Source organism: Mastigoproctus giganteus, chromosome 10 (genome assembly GCF_048544385.1).
Source record: "Mastigoproctus giganteus isolate SK-2022 chromosome 10, ASM4854438v1, whole genome shotgun sequence".
NCBI classification, from domain to species: domain Eukaryota; kingdom Metazoa; phylum Arthropoda; class Arachnida; order Uropygi; family Thelyphonidae; genus Mastigoproctus; species Mastigoproctus giganteus.
The window spans coordinates 108,250,760-108,274,574 of record NC_143584.1 but is presented as its reverse complement, the minus strand read 5'-3'; the positions used below and the strand labels follow the sequence as shown (position 1 = coordinate 108,274,574).

General features: G+C 36.5%; 1 protein-coding gene across 4 annotated transcripts in view; it reads left to right on the top strand.

Moving 5' to 3' along the window:
• The window catches only part of Pex5 (peroxisomal biogenesis factor 5), a 321,598-nt gene that overhangs the window by 5,186 nt on the left and 292,597 nt on the right, over positions 1-23,815 (top strand). For all 4 annotated transcript variants that reach the window (XM_090383596.1, XM_090383595.1, XM_090383597.1 and 1 more), the window contains exons 2-3: positions 6,121-6,368; positions 21,012-21,056. In XM_090383596.1, the coding sequence (XP_090239722.1) occupies positions 6,273-6,368; positions 21,012-21,056 (141 nt within the window). In that variant the 5' untranslated portion in view covers positions 6,121-6,272. The remainder of the gene's footprint in view (positions 1-6,120; positions 6,369-21,011; positions 21,057-23,815) is intronic.

The following is a 23,815-nucleotide window of genomic DNA, read 5'->3' as shown; positions in this document are numbered from 1 at the left end:
TCAATAGTCGAACGATCCATGTTAAGTGGACCAATCAGCTTCATCCCTTTCCTTCTGGCATTTACATAAGTAAAGAACTCGTTGCTGTTTTGCTTTGCATCCTTTGTCAAAGAATTCTCGTAATATGCCTTTGCCTGCCTAACCTCCTTTGTGACTTGATTACAGACCAGCTTATATCTTCCATAGGCTTCTGTGTCACCTGTTAATTTATATGTATCTCATGTATTTTTCTTTGCTGCCAACAGGGGCTCACATCTGGTGAGTATAGACTTGGCACACCCAGGGTCCTGAGCTGGATATCATCATTCTTTTTCTTGGTGATTCTCTTCTACTTCTCTCCCTCCCTCCCTCCCTCCCTCTCTCTCTCTCTCTCTCTCTCTCTGGGTAATTCAGAAATTTTTTTTTTTGCCTAGTGCAGCATAAGCTTCAGGCTTCCTTGCACCATATGGCTAATAATAATAGTAATAATAATGTGACAGACAGGGCCGTTACCTCTGAGTCTAAAATGCTGATAGAACTTATATTCAGGGTTCACTTGTCAGTTAAGTGAACTGAATTTTTTCTAAGTCAGTTTGTTCTGTGATTTGGTTTTTTTTAGGAGCATTAGCAACTAAGGCCTTATTGCTCCGGGGATATGTGGTTGTCACTGCTTGACCTTTCCGCATCCTTCGTATTTGGTGATCACTGGCTTGCACCCCAGTCTAATCAAGAAGCATGTGCTATGCACTGTCGCTCCTGCCCACTTGGCTACGGAGGCACCTGTTCTGTGATAAACCAAATCTGCTTACATCTTCACAATGGTAGGACTGATAGTAAGCTTGTATGTAAGGTTAGAAGCACTGCATTTAGTATACTGGTGACACATAAGCAGGGGTTGAGGTGTAGTATCCACATCACACAGAAATGGCCAACCTTTGTGTCACCAAACAGTGTTAGGTGGTAGGCAACTCATCATTCGTTTTAAAGCCACCACTTTCTTATTGGTTTGCTTGATGTTGTTAAACCCATCTTTAGTTTCCAGAGTAAAGCTCTGGCATCCCTCTTCCCATCTTTTCAGGTTAAGATGGACACATAAATTTGGGGGGGGGGGTTCAGCTTTAAAATATTTTTTTCAGGCTGGTCACTAGTTAGTGTATTGGTTTAGTTCTATTTGTTAACTCTATGGGTGGCATCTGCATCAACTACTGTGTGATTCCACTGCCTAGACTCTTCCAGCTAGTGATTGGAGGGAGTGGCAATGTGGGAGCCACTACTGGAAATATCATTAATCTCCCTCCACTTTTATGTTATCTGCTCAAGATATAGTCAAACTAATAGAACAAATTTATCCGTGACAAGGAAACTCCCTAAACTTCTCTCTCATTCCTTTCACAAATTTACAGGGTCTCAGTTCATATCTCAGTGATGTATGTTTCCACCTGTAATCTGCCAAGCCCCACTTACTATTCATTTATTGGTTGACTCAATCACTACTTATCTGAATTGTCCTAATTATCCACACTTCATGATTCCTTTTTCTTCAAAGGTGGTACTTGTGCACATGTCTGCTGATATTGCTTATAGAAGACTTTCCACTCTGGAATCTCCTCTTTTTGATTTACTCTGGCTTAAAATCTCTTTACTCTGTTCTGTAAAATTCATCAGTTGTCTTTAATATTTTTCCCACTCTACAAATCAGAAATTTTTGACTTCCTTTCTTTGAAACTTTGCTTTCTCCAGTCTAACTTTCCTAACAATGAGGTAATTTTTCTTGGTGACTTGGTTATATTAATGATCACAACTCCAGCTGGCTTTAGTTTTATAGTTACATAGATACAGCTGGTGTTGATGCTGAGGATGTAGTGATTACTAATGTCCTTATGCAACTTGTTTACTTACTGGAATACTAGACAATTTTTACACACACACACACCCAGTTCTCTGGATTTCAAAAAAAGTCTTTTTGCCAAGAACCCCCTTACACTACACAGTTACTGTTAATGGTCTTGTAGATCACAATTTGATGATGGTCTTTTCTTCAATTGAGCTTCTATATCATGGCCATTCTTAGCCTCGTTGTTTGGCATTATGAGAATGTGAAATGGAATGTTCTGTGCAATTACTATTCCTTTTTCCTTGTTTTAAACCTTCCAATCCCTGTAGAAATAGGTTTCCTGTTAACAAACACAGACCATATCGAGAAAAAAATCTATCTCATGTTGCACAGTCTTGCCAGGGCCAAAATGATTAACAAGGCTCTCATCATATACTCCCTCCTATCATGTCTGGGCAGAATTGCAGGCATTTTAAAATTTAACTTTAACTCATCTTTTTTCAACATTGTACTACTAAATACGATAAATATTCATATTGACGATTTATTGTAAACTCTACTGACTTGGTTGTCGTGCCGGAGTATAAACAGAAAATTTATTTATTTATTAGTATTCACCATGTAGTGCAAGGAAGCCACAGGCTTTTGCTGCGCTGGCAAAAAAAATAAATAAAAAAAAATAAATAATAATAACCAAGTAGATATGAAAATGCAAATTATATGCATCCCTCCTCACAAGTAACTATCCAGTTGACCTTTGAATTTATTCAAATGTAAGCCACAACTACCTGCGAGGGCAACTTTTTCCAGTAAGCAGTGACTTGCTGACTAAAAGAAAACTTCTTACAATCTAATCTAATCCTCAACCCCTGTAATTTTGATTTATGACCCCTAGTTCTGGAATTCTTTATAATAGAATTCCACCTTTATTCATTTTACTAAACCGTCTCAGAGCCTTATAAAACTTAATCAGGTCACCTCTGCTGTGCCTGGTTGCCAAGCTCTATAACTCATATAATCAGAGTTTTTTCTCATACATTTTACCTTCTGCCAATCTCACCATTCAAGTTGCCCATCTTTGGACCTTTTCAAAAAGCTCAGTGACTTTTTTCAGATGAGGTCTCCATACTTGAGCACAGTATCCCAAATGTGGTTCTTAAAATTACCTTATACAGTGGAATTATGACCTCCCTATCTCTACAGGATAATGTTCAGTAAATCATCAATAGGACACTTGGGCTTTCCTGACTGCCTGTTTATACTGTTCAGATAATTTCATTTCCTATCTGCCTGTATTGTAACTCCTAGATCCCTTTCTTCCTCCACTGTTTTTAATTCAACCCCACCAAGTGTATAATTTATTTGTGGGTTGCTATTCCCCCAAGTATAAGACCTTGCATTTAGCACCATTAAAACATAGTTGCCACTTCTCTGATCAACTCTGAAATCTGTTCAAGTCATCCTGAAGGAGAGCTGCTTGGCATTGATCATTAAAAACTCTGCCAATCTTTGTCATCTGCAAATTTTGACATCATGCCTTCAATCCTTTCATCAATGTAATTTATAAAAATGAGAAATGACTGTGGTCCAAGAACCAATCCTTTAGAGACCCACTCCCGACATTACTCCAATCTGAAGAATATCCATTAATCACAACCCTCTGCCTTGCAGCCACCCAGCAATCCATCTTAGAATCTTACCAGTAATCCCAACCTGTTCAGGCTTATACAGTAACCTCTCATGAGGGACAAAGTCAAATGCTTTGCTAAAATGCAAATAAACTGTGTCAAAATTGTTCCCTAAATCCAGCTCATGAGTAACTGTGTCAAAATAGCCTACTAATTTAGTTAAGCGTGATTTACTCTTAACAAAGCCATGTTGTGTGTCCTTCAGAATGCCATATCTGTCTGATTGTCCCTGGATTGTACTCTTAATCGTTGCCTCCAAGATTTTTCCTACCACTAAAATCAGACTAACCGGTCTGTAGTAACCAACTTCACTTCTAGAACCGCTTTTATATCAGCTGGGTTATCTAAGATAATTTAAGTGTATGTCATCCCTTTAAAAATAGTCTGTTCTGTTAACAAGTACAGATCATGCTGAGAAAATTTCTACTCCATGAGCCATCTGCATTCTCTCCAAGGTAAATTGACAAGCCTCTCAACATGTACTCCCCTCCAGTCATGTCTGGACAGAATTGAAGACACTATTGACTGAGTGTGACACTATTTATACCACCTGAAATTATTAACAAAATAGGTTTTATTAAACTTATATGGAATACAAGCTCACTTTCTACTCTTAATTGTTATCAGGTTATGTTTCTGGATTCTTTCTGAATTGTATCATCACACCATAAATGCTAAAGGAGGGTGGAAATAGAAGAACGTTTAACAACTATGTGAAATAAATTGATAGACAGTTAATCATATGCAAATACAACTTAAAAACTTTAATTTTAGATTATGTTATAAGACATTATGATGTGCATTCAGGAATTTAGAAACTCTAACCAAGAGAAAATGGTAACCATGAAAACTGTACATACCTACGACTCTATGGAAATGTATCTCTTATTTCCTACATTGCAATTCAGTTACAACAATACCTGTCTAGTGCAGGGGCTTTATAAAGAATAACAATTTAAGATTATGCTGCAATGAATAAGGAACCCTGAGGGCAAAGCCTGTAAGATGACTGTGCTGGTTCTAGGTTATAGCCCTGAACTGGGAGGTTCAGCTGGAAGAATGATCCCAAACTGGAAATCTTGCATATCTGTAAACAGTTGGAGAGCATTATATCCTATTTTTTTTACTCTTCTTGTGGTAATGTCTGGTGGGTGGTATTTTCATGATTGGGGTTATGGTGTGAGTTATTGTTAGTAACCATTTCCTCACTTCATTTTCTGTTTTTTGTTTGAAGATGTGGAAGGACAGAATGTCGAAAACCACACACACACACAGTTTGCTTTCTGTGAGGAAGAATAACAATTAGAAAATGCAAATGTTCTACCATACTTGAATTCCATCTGCTCAATGTTAAATAATCTAATCTGTCTTTTAATTCACCACTGGCTGAAATATCTACCTGAAGAGTTATCAGTTGCTTCTGAACTTCATAGCTAATCTTTTGTATCATCTTTCTTCACAAGTAGGAAGAAGTTGTGGGGGTGTAGTAAATGGAAGTAAAACTTTTAGTTTGTGTCATTGATTCTGGCAGCTTCTTCAACATCTTATTTTGTAGTGCTACACTCTTCAATGGAAACTTATTCACATGTCACAAGCCATGACGAAGTTCTTAACTGATGAAAACAATTTTCCCTTTTCAAGTTGTGTTTATTGAATATTTTATTACCAAATCATATTTGTTTTGTAAAAAAAACACTCAAATTAATAAAGGCGGTTTCTATTTTATGTTCTGAATGAAGTAATAATGTACTAGAAGCAATTGGCTACTTTCTCTCCTGGAAATAACAGACCAACAGACCTCCACAAGAATTTGGTGGAGCATAAGCCTTAGGCTTCCTTGCACCATATGGCCATTATTAATACTAATAAGTTATTTATTCCAGTTTGACTGGCAAACTTGTGCCAGCATTTTTTTTTGCATTTTAAACAAATTTAATTAAATTATAAACAAATTAAATGAGAAAGACAGCCTAGTAATATCAGTGCCTTTTGCATTTCTTTTGACATTATCGAAGTGCCAATTTTGTGGCCTGCCACAACAGTAGCATTCTCACCACAGAAATCTGTACAGTATTCAGTTGGTATCTTATGGTGTTCAAATTTTGGAAGCTTCAAATTTCCTATATTCTCCAAGTATCACCTTTTAAGGCAGTTACGGAAAGCATAATACTCACAAAAATGTTATTCTGTGTAATGTACTTAACATCTGTGTCATTATTACTGTCAGTTTAAGCAGAAAACGGGATAATTTTCAAACACTGCCCAACTTTAGTAGCAATGTCAGATGTTATACATTTGGTAGAATACAATTTTCTTGTGACTACTGCAAAGAAACATCAGTAGTGTGCTTGTAAAGCATGCTCACTACTGAAGTATCAAGAACACATGGACATGCCTAAATGGTGAGTAATGTGTTTTTTGTTGTGATGTGGTAAGCCAGATCATTGCAAACTACAATTCTTTTCAAAATCCATCTTTTTTTTCTGATTTGTGAGTATTACATTATATATATCCCTAATCTCTAAATAATAATTCTGTCTTCTCACTCTTGCATGTTGCTTATATTTGAAGTACTGTAATGTAGCTGATTACATACTTTTTTTTTTTTTTTTTTTTTAGGTATCTGCATTATAAATATAATGAAGAAATACAGAGTGATTGGTTATAGATGAAACTGCATATATTTCCACAAAGAATATAAGTGTTGTTGCAAATACAGTTGATTACCGAAGAAGTGCAAGTTTTTTTTTTTTTTTTTCCTCTTCCAAATCATGGCAATGCGTGATCTTATTGAAGGAGAATGTGGAGGTGCTAATCCTCTCATAAAGTTATCAAGCCATTTTAGCCAAGACAGAGCTATGAAACAGGTAAGAAAAGTTGGAATATATCGATTAAAAACATTCATTTTTATTTTATTTATTCGGTAAATGCAGTAATAGAACTTGATATCCATTCATTTTCTACACTGTTTTCTTCAAAAACAAGAACACTCCACTGTTCTTGTTTTTGAAGAAGCTTGTGTTCCGGATTTTGTAGGATTTTGTAAAGCAGCAATGAATAGGCATTGCAATGGTGAAACTACATTGTCTCTTCTGTTGGCTAAATACATTCAAAGAGTTGACAATTTTTAAAATAAATGAGACACTGTAATACATTTTTGAAGGTTGTTTCAAATAATGTGCCCATTTATGGTCTTGAAATCTTCTAGTATGAGCTTTCATCTTTTATTTGTGTTTCAAAGTTGTTACAGCCTTTTTTTTATATGTAACATATAGTAGTATGAAAACAGCTTTGAAGTTGAGGTGAAAAAATCAGGCATTCAGATTTGAGCATACAGAGCTGGAATTTAAATCCAGAAGTTGATGGAATTTAATAAAAATGATACAATAAATAGATGTAGAAGATGTTACTGTATCAAAAAAAAATATTTTTTATACTTTTTAAATTTTTTTAAAATGATTTTTTAAAAATTCTGATTTCATTTTTAACATTTTTTACTCTTATTGAGCAATCCAGTTAAAATAAGAACAAATATTTAAAATTTTAATATTTATACAGGTAACCCTCATATAGCACGGTAGTTAGGTTCCTGTAAAGTGTTGTGTTGTGTGAAACCATGTTATGCAGGAGTAAGAAAAATTACAAAAAGGGGGGTTACATTCCAATAGCTAACAAAAATACACTGTCGTTAACAAAACTAACAAAAATACATCATTCTAGATTTTGTGTATTTTCTACTCTTTTTAAAAAATCAGTAATCTGGTCTTGTTTGCTTTTGCTTGATAAATCTTTGTGAATTTCATCGTATGGAACTAAGCATTTTTGAATCTCCCTTTTGAATTTTGGGCTCCTTTCATCCAAGAATCTGCATTCAAAAAATAAGATTCTAATTGCTTGGCTAACTTTATACATTCCCACATGCTATTTAGTGAAAAATTTGGAAGTTTAGAATTTTCATCTGTGCTATCCCTCTGAATTGATTTGATTTTACCTCTGATGCCATTTCCACCAAATCCGCTTTGCCAGTCTCTCTTTCTACCAGTAATTCTTGAACAACTTCATTAATCATATCTTTTTTTATTTTTTTAGGAGAATAGGCGAATAAGACTGTTCTCTGTATATTGTCTGTAAATTGCGTGTGTCCTGAAGTCAATTTTCTGTTTTGCTGGACAAAATACCTGGGTTTCCGGCAGAAAAAACCATGCTACCCTCTCCTGAGACTAACTACTCAGCCACGTTGTGAAAAGACCCATAAAAATTTCTCCCATCATTAACTGGATTTGAACCCGGGTCTTTTCCACCTGGTGTGGGGAGGAGAGCTTCAGTAGTCATATCATCAAAACCTTCTCCTCCTACCCAATGTGGCAAGTTCTACTATTGCACCGATTCTGTTTTCTGCTGATTTGAGCATATTTCCTGAATGAACTGACTCTGGCCATACATTTTCCCCATGCATTTAACATTGATGGGTTTACTTCTTTCAGTGATAAAGCTATGATTCTGATACAGTCCACAATTGAGAAATGTTTGTCTTAGTAAATGGGATTTGCAATTGAATAAGAAAAACAAAAAAAAAAAAAAAAAATTGCATTGGCTTTGGACAATTGCCCAGCTCATCCAAAGTTGATTTTCAAAAACGTTGAATTAGTTTTTCTACCTTTGAATACCACATCACTGATTCAACCTCTCGACAAGGGATAATAAAAATCTTTAAGACCTTTTATAGATCGGATGTTGAGGCAAAGAATCATCCAGTCTATAGATGGTGGTTTGGAAACATTATCCGATATTGCAAAGCAGATAACTGTTCTTGATGCATTTCATGACAATGAGTGCCTGGAATGAAGTTTTTGAAACCAGCATTAGCAACTGTTTCAAAAAATGTGTCAACTAAGTCATGATAATGATCATGTTGAAAAGCTTGAAGACATGGTTGAATAGAAGTTTAATGATTGGGTGGACATTGATGGTAATCTACAAGTTACTACAGCTTTAACAGATGAAGAAATTGCCCAGTCTGTTACTGTTAATTTCGCCAAGGAGGAGGAAAATGAGATGAACCCGAATGAATTCCAGTTACAAAATGGTAAACTTGTGAAGCTATAGCCATCCTAAGGAGAGTGTTGGAAGAAACTGGTGCAAGTGATTATAAATATAGACTGTTATACAATATTGAAAAATCTATAAATTGACTTTAGTGATAATTTAAAGCAATATAAAATAAGTGACTATGTATTTTAAATTATAATCATATTACAAAGTGTTATGTGTAATTAATATGTATATTAATTAAGCTATGTACCTAAGTATAAATTTATTTTTAGTTTGCTACCCTGTGGATAATATTCTTTTGATTTTCATGCATTATTTAATTGATAATAAAATTTTGGTAATAAAATGTAAATTTGTGCCATATTTCTTTATTTTTATAGCCTGTAGATAGTATTCACCAGTTTTCGCTTATTGGACTTGCCGTTTATTAGAATCAAAATTCAATTTGCAAATGTGATCACTATATCTGTCATTTACTGTATTATCAAACTGTTACAAACTGTTGATGTAACTGATTGGGTTCCTCATAATCATAAGTTTGTGATGTGAAGTTTCGTGAATTGCATATTCTTTGGGAATTATGGTTGCTTAGGCTTATTATTACTCTAAATAATTTAGACAAAACTTTTCTTTAAATGAATACAAATGATCTTTAGTTTGTTTTTCAATAGATATAAGATTTTGTCTGCCTTCAGTTTGGTACAGTACAAAAAAAGTTTTAACAATCATTAATTCCAGCTCTCAAGTTTAACATTACAGTGACTACCAGAAGATAAGTACAATTATCATTAATAACATATGTAAGAGGTACATTAATAATATATGTAAGAAGTACATTAATAACATGCTTGTAAGTCATTTTTAAATGTGATTCTTGTGCAAAAAAAACAGGAGGGTCTTACCTTATGTATCTTCATAAACTATAGTCCTTAAAATGCACTCTTTAATAGTGCAGTCCTTTTATACTATATTTTCCAACTAAGGTAAAACACAAGGAGAATCATTGCTTCTTTTTGTTTAGAATACATTGCTTTTGAATACAATTAAATAATGCACACTCTTCAAGTATCATATCACTATTGTATTATTTGACCTCTGGTGGTGGAAAATTCTATTCATGCAAAATTTATTATGTCCAGATTTCATGGACAACAAACAAGTTGTTCATAACAAGCAAACATTGCCGTGTTTATATTGACAAGTAAGCACGGTAATATTTTTCAAACATCCATGAATCTCAATGGGCTGTTGTCGTCTGCATTCAGGAACTCAGTAACAATGCTGCTTTGTATGCATATCATTGTTGCAAATTTCGAATATGCAGCCCTGCCACTTGGCATGCAGTGCTAACTAAAACTTGCAGGATTTGGTAGTAATGTTCATTTACACCTAAGACTTGCATTTTGTATGCAACATCACGAGTGGGAAAAAAAATTTGAAGTAGTTTTGGAGTGGCCCTCACGCACACACACATGTAAAAATAAATGGAAGTATTTTGGGCATTAGTTGAGAAGGAAAAGTTAGATCAACACTAAATTTGTATGTTCATGTTGATAGATTATCTCCCTCTGCATTCCCCACTAAAAAAAAGAAATGCAATGTAAAGGAGTGCATATACAGTATTACATAATTTGTGTAAGTAAAAAGCAGATTTTGAATTTTGATAATTCAATTCTTCTTGTGAAAAAGGAGAACGTAGTGTTTACTAACCTTTAACTCTCGTCATTCGGCTGGAACAATAGGCTGTGTTTCTGTCCTTTGAAAAACCCAACTGTGAAGTATCTATCCAAATGAAGACCCGTATGAAAGAAGAAAAGCTCAGTTCAGAAATGTTTGAATGAAAGTATCTTGTATCTTAGAATAAAGTAAATATATTTTTCAATAATATATAAAGTAAATAATATATTTCAATATATGATAAATATATGAAATATGGATACTGCCGCAAAACCAGCTTATCCATTCTCCTATAATATTCTCCTCTACTCATATAGAGATTCGCAAAGACAATCCTATATTCCACTTGAATCATTCGCCAATTACTTTTGACATCACTGTGACTTCAAATTTTCATAACATAACTTTCAAATTCTCATAACTTCAAATGCAGCTCCAGTTCATCATGATTCAATTTTAGAATAGCTGCCTGGCCTCTGCTCAATCTAGCTCTCAGTAATATGGACAAGCAGCTCTTTGATGCTGTTGACATTGATGTGCTCACCAATAACCTGATTAACTGTGTCCACTCAGTTATATCTGACATTGTTCCTCAATCCCATCTGATGGCACGTTCTACGTACCGCAGTGGTATAACAGCGAATTAATACGTAAAATTAACGGAGCAATATCGCCTTAGTTGCTAATGCTCCTAAAAACCAAATAACAACATTTGTAAAATTAACGGAGCAATATTGCCTTAGTTGCTAATGCTCCTAAAAACCAAATAAAAAAATAACGTAAAATTAAATGCAAAGAATTCTATAGAAACAAGTATAAGCAATCAGGTGACAGTCGATACTACAAAATATTTAGCCAACTCCGCAAAGAAGTGAAAACACTCGTATTAAAATCTTACAACCTGTATACAGAGTCAGTTCAGGATAGTCTACTTACTCACAGAGATATTAAACCATTCTGGAATTTCACGAAGCACAAGAATATAACCAGTAGAAAGTTACAACACCTTAACGCAGATGGAATTCTCTTATCGGACGAATTCAGTATTGCTCAAGAGTTTGCCAAACATTTTTCCAGAATCCAAACAAGTGATACATTGAGACCTGCCTCATTTCCTGACTTCACACCTGTTAAAGATGATATCCTGATCAACCTCTTTATCACAAATGAAGATTTAAAGTCAGCATTAAAAAGCATGAAAAATGAGTATACTAGAAGTCAAGATGCCATTCCTGGCTTATTTTGGAAAATGACTGTCACTACCTTAAAACCCTTCATACTTCGGATCTTCAACTTGTCTCTCGGCCTGGGGAAGTATCCTAAGCACTTTTTTTGTCTGCCTTCAGTTTGGTACAGTACAAAAAAAGTTTTAACAATCATTAATTCCATGATTGTTAAAATGAACTAATAAATAGTTCCAATTTTCAAAAAAGGTGACAAAAATGATGTAACTAATTACAGACCCATATCCTTGCAAAACAGCCTGGCTAAACTCTTCAACACAGCAGTACACAAACATTTCTTTGAATTCTTCAGGCCTTTCATTGATCAGAATCTTCATGGTTTCTGTAGTGGCAAGTCAGTAGTCACAAATTTGCTTCCTTTCTGGCAATACATCTCTGAAGTTCTTGATAATCACATTCAAGGTGATGCAATTTACACAGATATATCTAAAGCATTTGATGAAGTCCTGCATGAACAACTTCTAGAAAAACGTAAGCTATATGGTATCTGTGACCCTTTGTTCTCATGGCTACAGAGCTATATTACACATCGTTCCTTGAGCATTATCATGAATCAAGTGAACTCGGACCATTTCATACCACTAAGTGGAGTACCTCAAGGCCCTCCCCAGGTCCTCTACTTTTCATTGTTTTCACGATCTTCCTTCTTTCATCTGCACCTTTAATGTTCAAGTTGCTCTCTATGTAGATGATCTTAAGATCACTGATTCTCAACAGCTTTAATGTGCCCTCAATAAATTCTCTCTGTGGCTATCTCTGAATGGCTTGTCAGCTAACCCCTCAAAGTGCAAAGTAATCTTTCTCATCTTGCAGATCTCTACAACTAATAAATACGGAGTACACTATTAACTCTGTGATGATCGAAAGGTGTGACCAAGTTAATGACTTGGGATTCTCTTCTCCAGCAGTGCTAAATTTGATGCCCATGTCCTTAAAATCACAGGTGCCTCCATAGCCAGGTGGGCAGGAGCAGCAGTGCGCAGCACACACTTCTTGATCAGACCAGACCAGGGTTCGAGCCCGTGATCACCAAATACGGAGGATGCGGAAAGGTCAGGGAATGACTACCGAATATCTCTGGAGCAATATGACCTTAGTTGCTAATGCTCCTAAAAACCAAATAATAAACAAACAAACCTTAAAATCACAAGCAAAGCATTCAAAACACTGGTATTTATCAAACGGAACATTTACAAGTTCAAAAACTACAGATATGCTGTTATCCTTTATAAAACTATAGTTTTCCCAATCCTTGAATTCAGTTCACCCATCTGAAATCCTCACACAAAGACTAATTAACAAAATTGAAGCAGTCCAAAAGAATTTTGTCCATTACCTTACGTTCCGTAATCCTCTATTTTATCACTCAGTGTACTATGAATTGCTGTGTGATTACTTTCATCTGAGTGCTCTGATGATTCTAACACTAGAAGAGTTATTGCTGACATCACCCTTCTAGCCAAACTAATCACTGGAACTTTTGAAGCATCTGATGTCCTTAGTAAAATCAACTTCAGTACTTCTTGTAGACAAGTCAGGAACCTTATGCTGTTTCGTCTTGACTCTGTGACCATTGACTTTATGAAGTTCAGTCCACTGAACAGAATCAGCAAATGACTCTCTCATTGCCTTTTTTGACTACTCGTAATCCCTGATGAACTCCATCCACAAGTTTGCCTCTTCTCTTGAACTGCAAACTGACTAGCTCTCATCTAATTATTGTAGTTTATTTTTATTATTTGGTTTACTATTTTCTGTGCTTTTGTTATTTGTTTTACCGGTAACTTAACTTAATGCATACCTCTTTTGTACATATGCTTTTAATGTTTGATTCTATATCAATGTTTATCTTATTGTTGGATTCCTTATTATTGTTATCAACTCTGGTCATTGTTCTGCTCTCAGATACACTGTTAGTGGTTACCTGTTGTATATCTTGTTATTAATAAAAATAAAAAATAAATAAAATAAAAACTCTAAGATAGGCTACAAAATACCGAAAATCTGTCAGCAAAAATTCTAGCTCAGGCCATAAGCTCACAAGATCCCAAATCTATAGATTGTATTGGGTATATTGTATTGTGCCTAAGTATATTTGGTGCTTGGGGATTAGATTTCAATCTTGATCAATAGGTTTCATTAGGGGATTAGCTTTTAGTTTTGATTTCAAAAGCAGGTTTCTTGTTGGTAGTGATTATGGTGCAATGGCCAGGACAAGGCAAAACAAGTACAGTGGACCTTTGCCAGGGCAAGGCAAAATGAGGCCACAAACTCATATACTCCGGTAGAAATGGACATCACAGAGGAGTGGGAATTCTTATCAAGAATGAAAAGATAGACTTCTTAAATGGATATTGGGTTTTTTCAGATAGGATTGTTTTAGCCCAACTTAATACTCCTCCAATACCACTCAACATTATACAGGTCTACCAACGACATCATGCACTGAAGAAGAATACCAGTGTTTTCTAGAAGACTTCAAATATGTCCTAAAGTGGGCCAAAAGAAAAGGAATCAGTGTAATTATGGGAGATTTCAATGCCAAAGTTTAGCTGGCAGAGTTGACAACACTGTTGGCCTTTTTAGACTGGGAACAAGAAATTAAAGGGGAGATGCACCGGTGGACCTTTGCCATGAGAATGAAATGGTCATTACAAACACCTGGTTCAAGCTACCACCATGAAGCCTATACACATGGAAGGTTCCCAGTCACACTCAATCAAAGATTAATTGAAATCAGATCGACTACATCATTACCAATCAAAGATTCCGAAACATCATAAAAAGTGTCAAAACCAATCCTGGAGGTGATATCAGTTCAGACCAATGCCCGCTAAAGGGAAGCTGGTTATAAATTTAAAGACAAACAAGAGTAAAGGACTAAAGTAAGGCTGAGACAAAGAAAAACTTAGCCAGCTTGCATATGGGAGAAATTTCACAAGTATAACGGAAGAGCGAATGGAGAATAGTAATTTTGTTCTGCTAGATGTTGACCCAGAATGGGAATGGACCCAGTTCAAGAAGATAATGACTGATGCTGCAAATGCAACTTTTGATGGGCTCAAAGGAAAGCCAAACAGCAATGAATGATAAGTGAGATATTAGAGCTAATGGAGCGCAGGAAAAACTTTAAGAACAAAGATGAGGAAAAATATAAGATGTATGACAGTTTGATTAGAATGGAAATAAGGAAGGCAAAACATATGAATGGAGGAGAGATGCAAAAGAATTGAATATCTGCAAAACGAGCATAAGGAATATCTAGTCTACAAAGAAGTGAAGGAACTATGCAACATTAGGAAAAATCGCACAAGAGGTCACATTCTAGATAAAAACAACAGGGAAATAGTGGACAAGCAATAAAAAAAAGGACAGATGGCAAGAATATCTGAGGGAACTATACTGCAATGAGGACTGAGAACTAAGAAACACCAACCCAAACAGATGGTGAACATCAAGACTTTCAGATGGAAGAACTGGAACAAGTGATTAAGTCACTGAACAATAACAAAACAACTGGCATTGATAAGATCCCAGCTGAAATGCTCAATTACCTCGGAACAAGAGGAAAACAATGGCTCCTCAATATTTTCAATGATATCCTCAATGGAGGAAACTTTCTGCTTGATTTTCTGAGATCCATCTTTATTCCCATACCAAAAAAGACAGGAGCAGCAAAATGTGCAGACCACCACAGTAAGCTTCATAAGCCATACTATGAAAGTTCTCTTGAAGATGATTCTGTGTAGAATTGAAGGCAAGATAAAAGAGCAAATTGGAAAAGACCAGATGGGTTTTAAAAAGGGGGGGGGGGTTAGCACAAGAGAAGCAATATTTGCTCTGAATATACTGGCAGAAAGAGCAATTGAACATCAGCAGAACCTATTTGTCTGCTTCATTGAGTTTAACAAAGCATTCGACTGCTTGAGACACGATATCCTATTCCAACCCTTGAACAAACTAAACATTGATCCCAAGGAACTAAGGATATTATGGCTACTGTATCTTGAGCAAGAAGTGGCAATTACTGTAGAGGGAGAAAACACAGACGGTACAAATTCAGAAATGAGTATGACAAGGTTGTGTGTTGTCTCCATGCTGTACAATCTCTATGCCGAAACCATTATAGACTAAAGAAGGAATTACTGCTACTGGTTCGGTTATCAGTAGCATGCGATATGCTGACAATGCTGCCCTCATTGCAACATCAGAAGCAAAGTTAGAAATACTCCTCAACAAAGTTGTAACAGCCAGCAAAGAGATAGGCTTAACAATTAATGCCAAAAAGACCAAAACTATGGTCATAAGCAAAAACACTTCGCTTAGAATCAAAATATGCTGCGGCAACTCCTCCATCGAACAAGTGAATAGCTTTAAATATGTAGGGAATACCTTCACAAAAAATAATGACAGAAATTAGAAGCAGACTCGGTATGGCCAAAGAAGTATTTAAGAATTTTAAGAACTTCCTCTGCGACACTCGAATAGCCAAATGCTACACATGGAGCACCTTCCTATATGGATGCAAGATCTGGGTCATGCGGAAATCAGGAAACTGGAAGCCTTCAAGATCTGAACACTCCATGGACAGATCGGGTCCTTAAGAGGGCAAGGACCACAAGAACACTACTAACTACATTTGCAAGGAGGAAGTCTGCCTTCCTCGTGCATATTATAAGAGGTCTTCAATGTGATCTGTAGAGACTAAATCCTGCAAGGGAAGATTAAGGACAAAAGAGCAAAAGGAAGTCAAAGAAAAAAGTGGCTTGATAACATCAAAGAATGGACAAGGGGTCTTTTGACACAAGAACTATTTCACAAAGCAAGGGATGAGTTGACTAGAAAAAGTTTGTCTCCAACATTCAAACTGAACACACAACCTGAAGAAGAAGAAGAATCACTCATGCAACCAAAGTACAAAGAACATGCATATTAAGTTATACTGTAGATTTTTTTCTTCTGAGTTTTTGTTGTAAACTGTCTGCACACATTGCAGAAATTGTCAGAGTGATTCAGACACTTAGCATTAGTAGAGCATATGATGCAAAAAAGCAAGCGTATATAGCATCAGCCCAAAAAAAAAAAAAAAAAAACACCCCATTTCACCCATCCATTCACTCCAAATGTTTGTCTAGTTCTGCCTTGAACTTATTAAAGTTGCTGACCTCCACTACAACAGATGGAAGTTTGTTCCAACTATCAACCACCCACTGGCTAAAGGCGAATTTCTGCACATCTATTCTACAATTGTCTTTCCTCAATTTGAATTTATGCCCCCTCAGGTGAGTAATGAGCAAGAGGAACAATCCCATTAGCATTGAGCTTACTCAATCCATTCAAGACCTTATACACCTCAATTAGATCACCTTGCAGGTGCTTAGTCTCCAGAAGCTGCAATATGCAGAACTTAAGCCTTCCTTGGTAACACCAACCCTTTTTTCCACTCGCCAATCTCGTTGCCCTTCTCCTAAAATGAGGCCTCCAGACCTGTATACAGTACTCAAGGTGTAGCCTGACCATTGCCTTATACAAGGGGACAATCATGTCCTTATCCCTGCTAGCAAAATTCCTGTATATCTGCAGGTATGAACCACTAGGTGGCAGTGATCACAGTGTGCTGAAGTGGGATTTACTCAAAAAGGTAACTACCATTAGGGGTAAAGGGAAGGGTTATTGCTTTCGTAAAGGCGACTACGATGGACTGAGACAGTATTTAAATTCTATACAGTGGGACCAACTGATGATGTTACCAACAGCAAATTCAAAATGGGAAGCATTCAAAGAACTTATCTTGGAAGCTACTAGGCTTTACATACCAAGTAAGAAATATTGTTCAAGGTTTAGGCCTAAGTGGATGTCAGATGAACTAATGAGACATATGGCAGAGAAGAAAAATGCATACAAATTAACACGTGACACAGAAGCCTATGATAGATACAAGTTGATCTGTAACCAAGTTACAAAGGAGGTTAGGCAGGCGAAGGCAGATTACGAGAAATCTGTGGCAAGGGATGCAAAGAAAAACAGCAAAGAGTTCTTTACTTATGTAAACTCTAGAAGGAAGGGGATGAATCAGATTGGTCCACTTGATATCGATGGGTCAACTGTTGATGATCCTGCTCAGGTAGCTAACAAACTGAATGAATATTTTGCATTGACATTCACACATGAGGAGTTATTCAGCGAGGGGAATGCCAGAGGTGTATTCAACTCTGGCAGTAAGCTAGAGAATCTTGTAATAACTGAGAGTAAAGTGGAGGAGAAATTGTGAAGATAAATACAAGAAAGACACCTGGGGTGGATGGGATCTATCCAGTTATATTAAAGGAAGCAGCAAAGGAAGTAAGCAAACCCTTAGCCATAATTATGAGAGCTTCCTTGGACTCAGGGGAAGTACCCATGGACTGGAGATGTGCAAATGTGACCCCAATTCACAAAGGAGGATCAAAGGGCGACACAAGTAATTATAGACCTGTTAGTTTAAACTTCTGTTCCTGGAAAATTAAACGAGGCACTGGTTAAAGAAGCACTGCAGGATCATCTAGACAAGACTTCAGTTATAGCTCAGACACAGCATGGTTTTGTTAAGGGGAAAGTCTTGCCTGACGAATTTGATTGGATACTATGATGCAGTTACAAAAGAACTGGATGCAGGGAATAACTTTGATATTATATACTTGGATCTTAGAAAGGCTTTTGATACTGTTGCACATGGAAGACTGCTGCACAAATTGGAGCAGTGTGGCATTGGAGGCAAATTGCTGCTATGGATAAAGGGGTGGTTGAGGAGGAGAAGACAGAGAGTGGTAAACAATGGACACTGCTCATTGTGGACTAATGTTATTAGTGGAGTCCCTCAGGGTTCAGTATTGGGTCCATTATTGTTTTCTGTATTTATAAATGATATTGATGATGGTATATCAAGCTTAATGTCCAAGTTTGCAGACGATACGAAGGTTGGCAGGGTTGTCAAGGACACTACTGACACTATGCTACTGCAACGGATCTGGAAAGGTTGAGCAGATGGGCTGAGAGGTGGCAAATGAAAAGTACTACATATGGGAAACAGCAACCCCAGAGCAACGTATCAACTCTGTGGTACTACACTGACAGTGGTAGAGAATGAAAGGGACCTGGTGGTGGTTGTGCGGGCAGATATGAAGTTTTCTGAGCAGTGCAGACGGGCTGCAAGAGTAGCTCATGGTGTATTGTCGATGATATATAGGAATTTTTCTAGCAGGGATAAGGAGGTGATTATTCCCTCGTATAAGGCAATGGTCAGACCACACCTAGAGTACTGTATACAGGTCTGGAGGCCTCATTTCAAGAAGGATGTAGAGATGCTGGAACGAGTACAGAGAAGGGCAACAAGATTAGTGAATGGAACAAAGGGGTGCTCTTACGAAGAAAGGCTTAAGTTTTGCAAATTACAGTGTCTGGAGACTAGGCACCGGCGAGGTGATCTGATAGAGGTGTATAAAGCCTTGAATGGTTTGAGCATGCTCAATGCTGATGGGATTCTTCCTCTTGCTCAGAATAATCACCTGAGAGGGCATAAATTCAAATTGAGGAAAGACAGATGTAGGATAGACGTGAGGAAATTTGCCTTTAGCCAGCGGGTGGTTGGTTGCTGGAATAGACTTCCATCCCTTGTCGTGGAAGTTGATAGCCTAAATAAGTTTAAGGCTCAGCTGGACAGGTATTTCGAACAAACAGAGGGGGAAGTGGAAGTTGTTATTTTTTATTTATTTGTTGTTTTTTGTTTTTTTTTGGCTGATGCTGCATAAGCTTGCTTTCTTGCATCAAATGCCTCTACTAATGCTAGTTCTAATCATTGACAAGACACCATGAGCTACTCTTGCAGTCTTTTTGCATTGCTCAGAAAACTTCATATCTGACTGCACAATTACCCCCAGGTCCTTTTCATTCTGCACTATCCTGAGTGTAGTACCACCCAGTTGATACATTACTCTGGGGTTACTGCTACCCATATCCAGTACTTTACATTTGTCAATGTTAAACTTCAGTTGCCACCTCTCAGCCCATCCTCAATCTTTCCAGATCCTGTTGCAGTAGCGTACTATCATTACTGTCATCAACAACCCTGCCAACCTTCGTATTGTCTGCAAACTTAGACTTTAACCCTGATATACCTTCATCAATATCATTGATAAATACTGAAAACAACAATGGGCCCAATACCGAACCCTGGGGGACTCCACTAATAATGTTAGTCCATGAAGGGCAGTGTCCATTGATTACCACTCTCTGTCTTCTCCCACTCAGCCATCCCTTTATCCATAGCAGCATTTTGCCCTTAATGCCATACTTCTCCAATTTGTACAGTAGTCTTCCATGTGCAACAGTATCAAAAGCTTTCCTAAAATCCAAGTATATATCAAAATTATGCTTTGCATCCAATACCTTTGTGACCACATCATAGTATCCGATCAGATTTGTCAGACGACTTCCCCTTTAACAAACCCATGCTGTGTCTATACTTCCTTTGCTTCTTAAACATTTTAATAATAATGCCAGGTAAAACACACAGTTTGCATTAGATACATGAAAGTGTACATGTACTTCACAACTACTGTCTTTCTGTTACCGAAAGAGGGTGTCAGGAGGTAGACATATATGGTTGAACTTGTTAACCCTTCCTTACATTACTGTCATCTGCAAGCACATGCAAACATTATTATTTGCACATAATACAAGGAATCAGTGTCATATCTACTCTGAATTGTAGTAAGATATATGTATTATGGGTAAACACAAAAGCTTGTGTATGTAGAAGATGTGATGTGAAATTTTAAGAATTATTTTTGAAACCTATATAGAAATTGATTGCAAATGACTGATATATCAATGATGAAAAAATCATGTTGGCCAACGTTTTTTAGGTTGTCGCCATCCTGCATTAAACCATGCTGTTTAGTGAATGCATTTCGAAATTAATTTTTTATTTAATTTAAAAATAAACTTTAAGGCTGTGCATAAACTTTAAGGCAGTGCATAAACTTTAAGGTGAGCCATACATCCAAATCAGAAGTGATTCCAGGAAGGGAAGTCACTAACATTAGCCCTTAGAAGAGAAGAAATGGGCAGCAAGACCGAAAAAGAATACTAGTAATGTAGGCATGCACATGCATACACTGCATACAATGCTCTAGTTGTGTTTGAATTTTAAAAAATGGCTGTGGAGTGCTCAGTGGCAAAAAATAATAAATGATATAATAATGAATAAAAAAAAATAATAAATAAATATTTATTTAAAATTTTTTTCATTGTTTTTGGTTCCTGAATTGATCCTGAAACAATGGTCCACTTATGAAATATCTTGTATATATCAAAATCCTTACCTCTTCTCCTTCTCCTCTAATTCTTACCTCTTCTAATTCTCCTCTTTTTGTACGTAGTGTAGGTAGGTTTCCTTCAGTTTCTCCTAATATTATAACTGATATTCAGTATATTAAATTTGTTTTATTCTATCTATTTTGATTGTATACATTCACTATAATTTTTTTTAAACAACAGGAAGCATTGCGGAAACCTCTTTGTGAACCTGTGTCATTGGTCCTAGTAAGTGTATTATTTTATATGTTAATATATGAAATTTCATTTAATTATTGATGCAGAGCTTTTCAATCTGTGGAGCCATAACCTTCATTTAACAAAATGCCACATTAATACCTCGGAAATCCTTCATAAAATTGATGTATGAGGTGTGGCAATAAAGTTCTCAGACTGGTGCAATAAAAAGAACACAAGTGAAGGAGCTCAAAAATGTTTTTATTTTTATTCAAAGTAATCGCCACTTGATTGAATACACTTTTTACACTTTTCTAAACATTTCTAAAGGCTCCAAAGAGATAATGTTCATCTCGGTAGTTATGATATTCTTTGTCCTCAATCCTGAAATCTCTTTTTGCTTTGAGGGCAGTTTTCACCTTGTGAAAGAGGGGAAGAAGTCTGTCAGTGCTAGATCAGGAGAGTGGGGTGAATCATTGATCTGTACAATGCCATTTTTCAACAGAAATGTCTTCACCACAAGTGTGAAATGGGTGGGGACGTTTTTGTGCGAAAGAACCACCTGCTTTTCTCTCGAAATTGTGGTTTCACCTGGGAAATATGCTTCAGTAGTCTTTGAAGTACCTGTACATAGAATGCAGCATTGACTCACTCCCTTTCACATACAATCCTGTTTGTTGAAAATTGTAATCAGTATTGTCTTGATCATGGATTTCTCCAAACGAAATTTTTTGGCCCTTGATGATGATTTTGAAGTCTACTGCATGCTCAGATGCTTTGCCTTTAAGTCATACTGAAACACTCAACATTCATCTTCAGTGGCAATACAGGTAAGGAAATTAGAATTGTATTGATAAGTCTGGATGAAATCTTTGCATGATGACACTCTGTTGCTTCTGCTCATCAGTGAGGCTGAGCAGCACAAATTTTATGCAAACCTTCCTTTTCCCTAAATCTTCATGCAGAATTTGATGAATCATCTCTTTATTCATATCGAACTCATTAGCTGTCATTCTGAGGGTCAAATGATGGTCTCATGCTGCAATATGCAAACTTTTGCAACTCTGTCCTCATTTCAAGATTTTGATGATGCCAGCTTCTTGGGTCATTTTGAACATCATGTCTGTCTTTGAACCGCTTCTCATACCAATCAAATACACTGGTATGACAACATTTCATCACCATAAACAGTTTTTAGCATCTCATACGTTTCTGATTGCTGATCTTCCCAGTTTAAAGCAAAATTTGATGTTCATTCGTCGCTCCATTGCAAAATCATGATACAGAACATTAATGCTACTAACGAAACTTGTTGTCACTTGCAATCTATCAGTCTGCTAGACAATCTTTGTACCACCTGTGGAGAAAGTTTGAACTTTGTACCATCTGTTGGAGTAAGTTTGAACTACAGTATACCACTTCCATTTATTTTCAGGCTCATAGAGCATGACTCCAACAACACCAGCCTGGGAACTATTGCCACACCTCATGTGCTAGCCTGCAGAATAAAGGCTATCTCTCAGAGTTCTGTTTTATGCTGTTTAAGTTATCAGGCCTGTATGAGTTGCGCACTCAAAATTCATCACATAATTGAGCTTGTTGCAGTCAGCTCATGTTTGTAGGAAAGAACACAAATACAGTATTAAGTATTCTTTTAATTCCTGGTGGTTTCAGAAGTGACTTCATATTCCAGTTCTGAGAGCATCTGATAATGTTTTTAAGGGCAGTATGCTGTAGGTACCCATTACTAGCTACAGATACATTGGAACATATGAGAAGTGTTGTTAGGAGCCTGAAAAATCTTTATGAAGTCATCTCGGCATTCTTTATTTTATAGTACACAATATTGCCCAAAATTCCTGTGCATCTTATGGTTCAAAGGTATACTAGTTTGTATGCAGTTTTTTTTTTTTTTTTTTTTTTAAGATCAACATGTTATTTATTCCCAAGATCACTAGAACTTGTTATTTATTCCCAAGATAATTTCAGAAACCTCAAATCTTACAGTAAATGTGGAAACAGCAGTGTTCCCTGATGGCACTGACGATGATTGTCTTCGAAGAATGTGAAAGTTCAGATCATAAAGTCAGTAAAAATGAGGGTGGTGGTAGTGCATTTTTGGGATTCTATGAGGGGGGGGGGTGTTCGGAATAAGTTCTCCACGTATCCAATTATACACGTAGTTTATTCAGTTTTTTTGTCCCACGCACTTTTTACTATGATGTTCCAGCATTTGTAAACTTCTCAAATAGAAACTAAAAGAACATGCTCCAAACCAGGCTTCTGTTTCTCATATGATGTTATCATATGATGCAAATTTGAAACTCTTTAAATGTTTTTTGAGATTTGGGAAGAGATAGTCCATTCATGTAAGATCTGGTGAATATGGTGAAGAAGCAGGAAGCCAGTCCAACATTGTCCTGCAAAAACAACACTGCTCAGATGAACTTCCCTCCTGTGTTTGGCTTTGAATTCCTCCTTCAGTTTGTCTGAAAGTGATGAATAGTGCTAAACATTTATTGTTTTACCCTTTTCCAGGTAGCCAATAAACAGAATTCCATCCTTTTCCCAAAAGACCATAGTCTATGACCTTCCCAGCAGACTTCTGGGTGCAGAACTTCTTTTGACCGGGGGTAGGGTTAGCCACTGTGTCTCTGCTCCTTTGACCGTTCTTTGGTCTTTTGATTATAATGAAACAACCAAGTTTTATCTATGGTCACAATTCATGCCATTTACTTTTTTGGCACCTTGCTCAAAATGATAAAGAATGGCAGTGGAAGACAGGACATGCTGTCACTTTTCATCAGTAT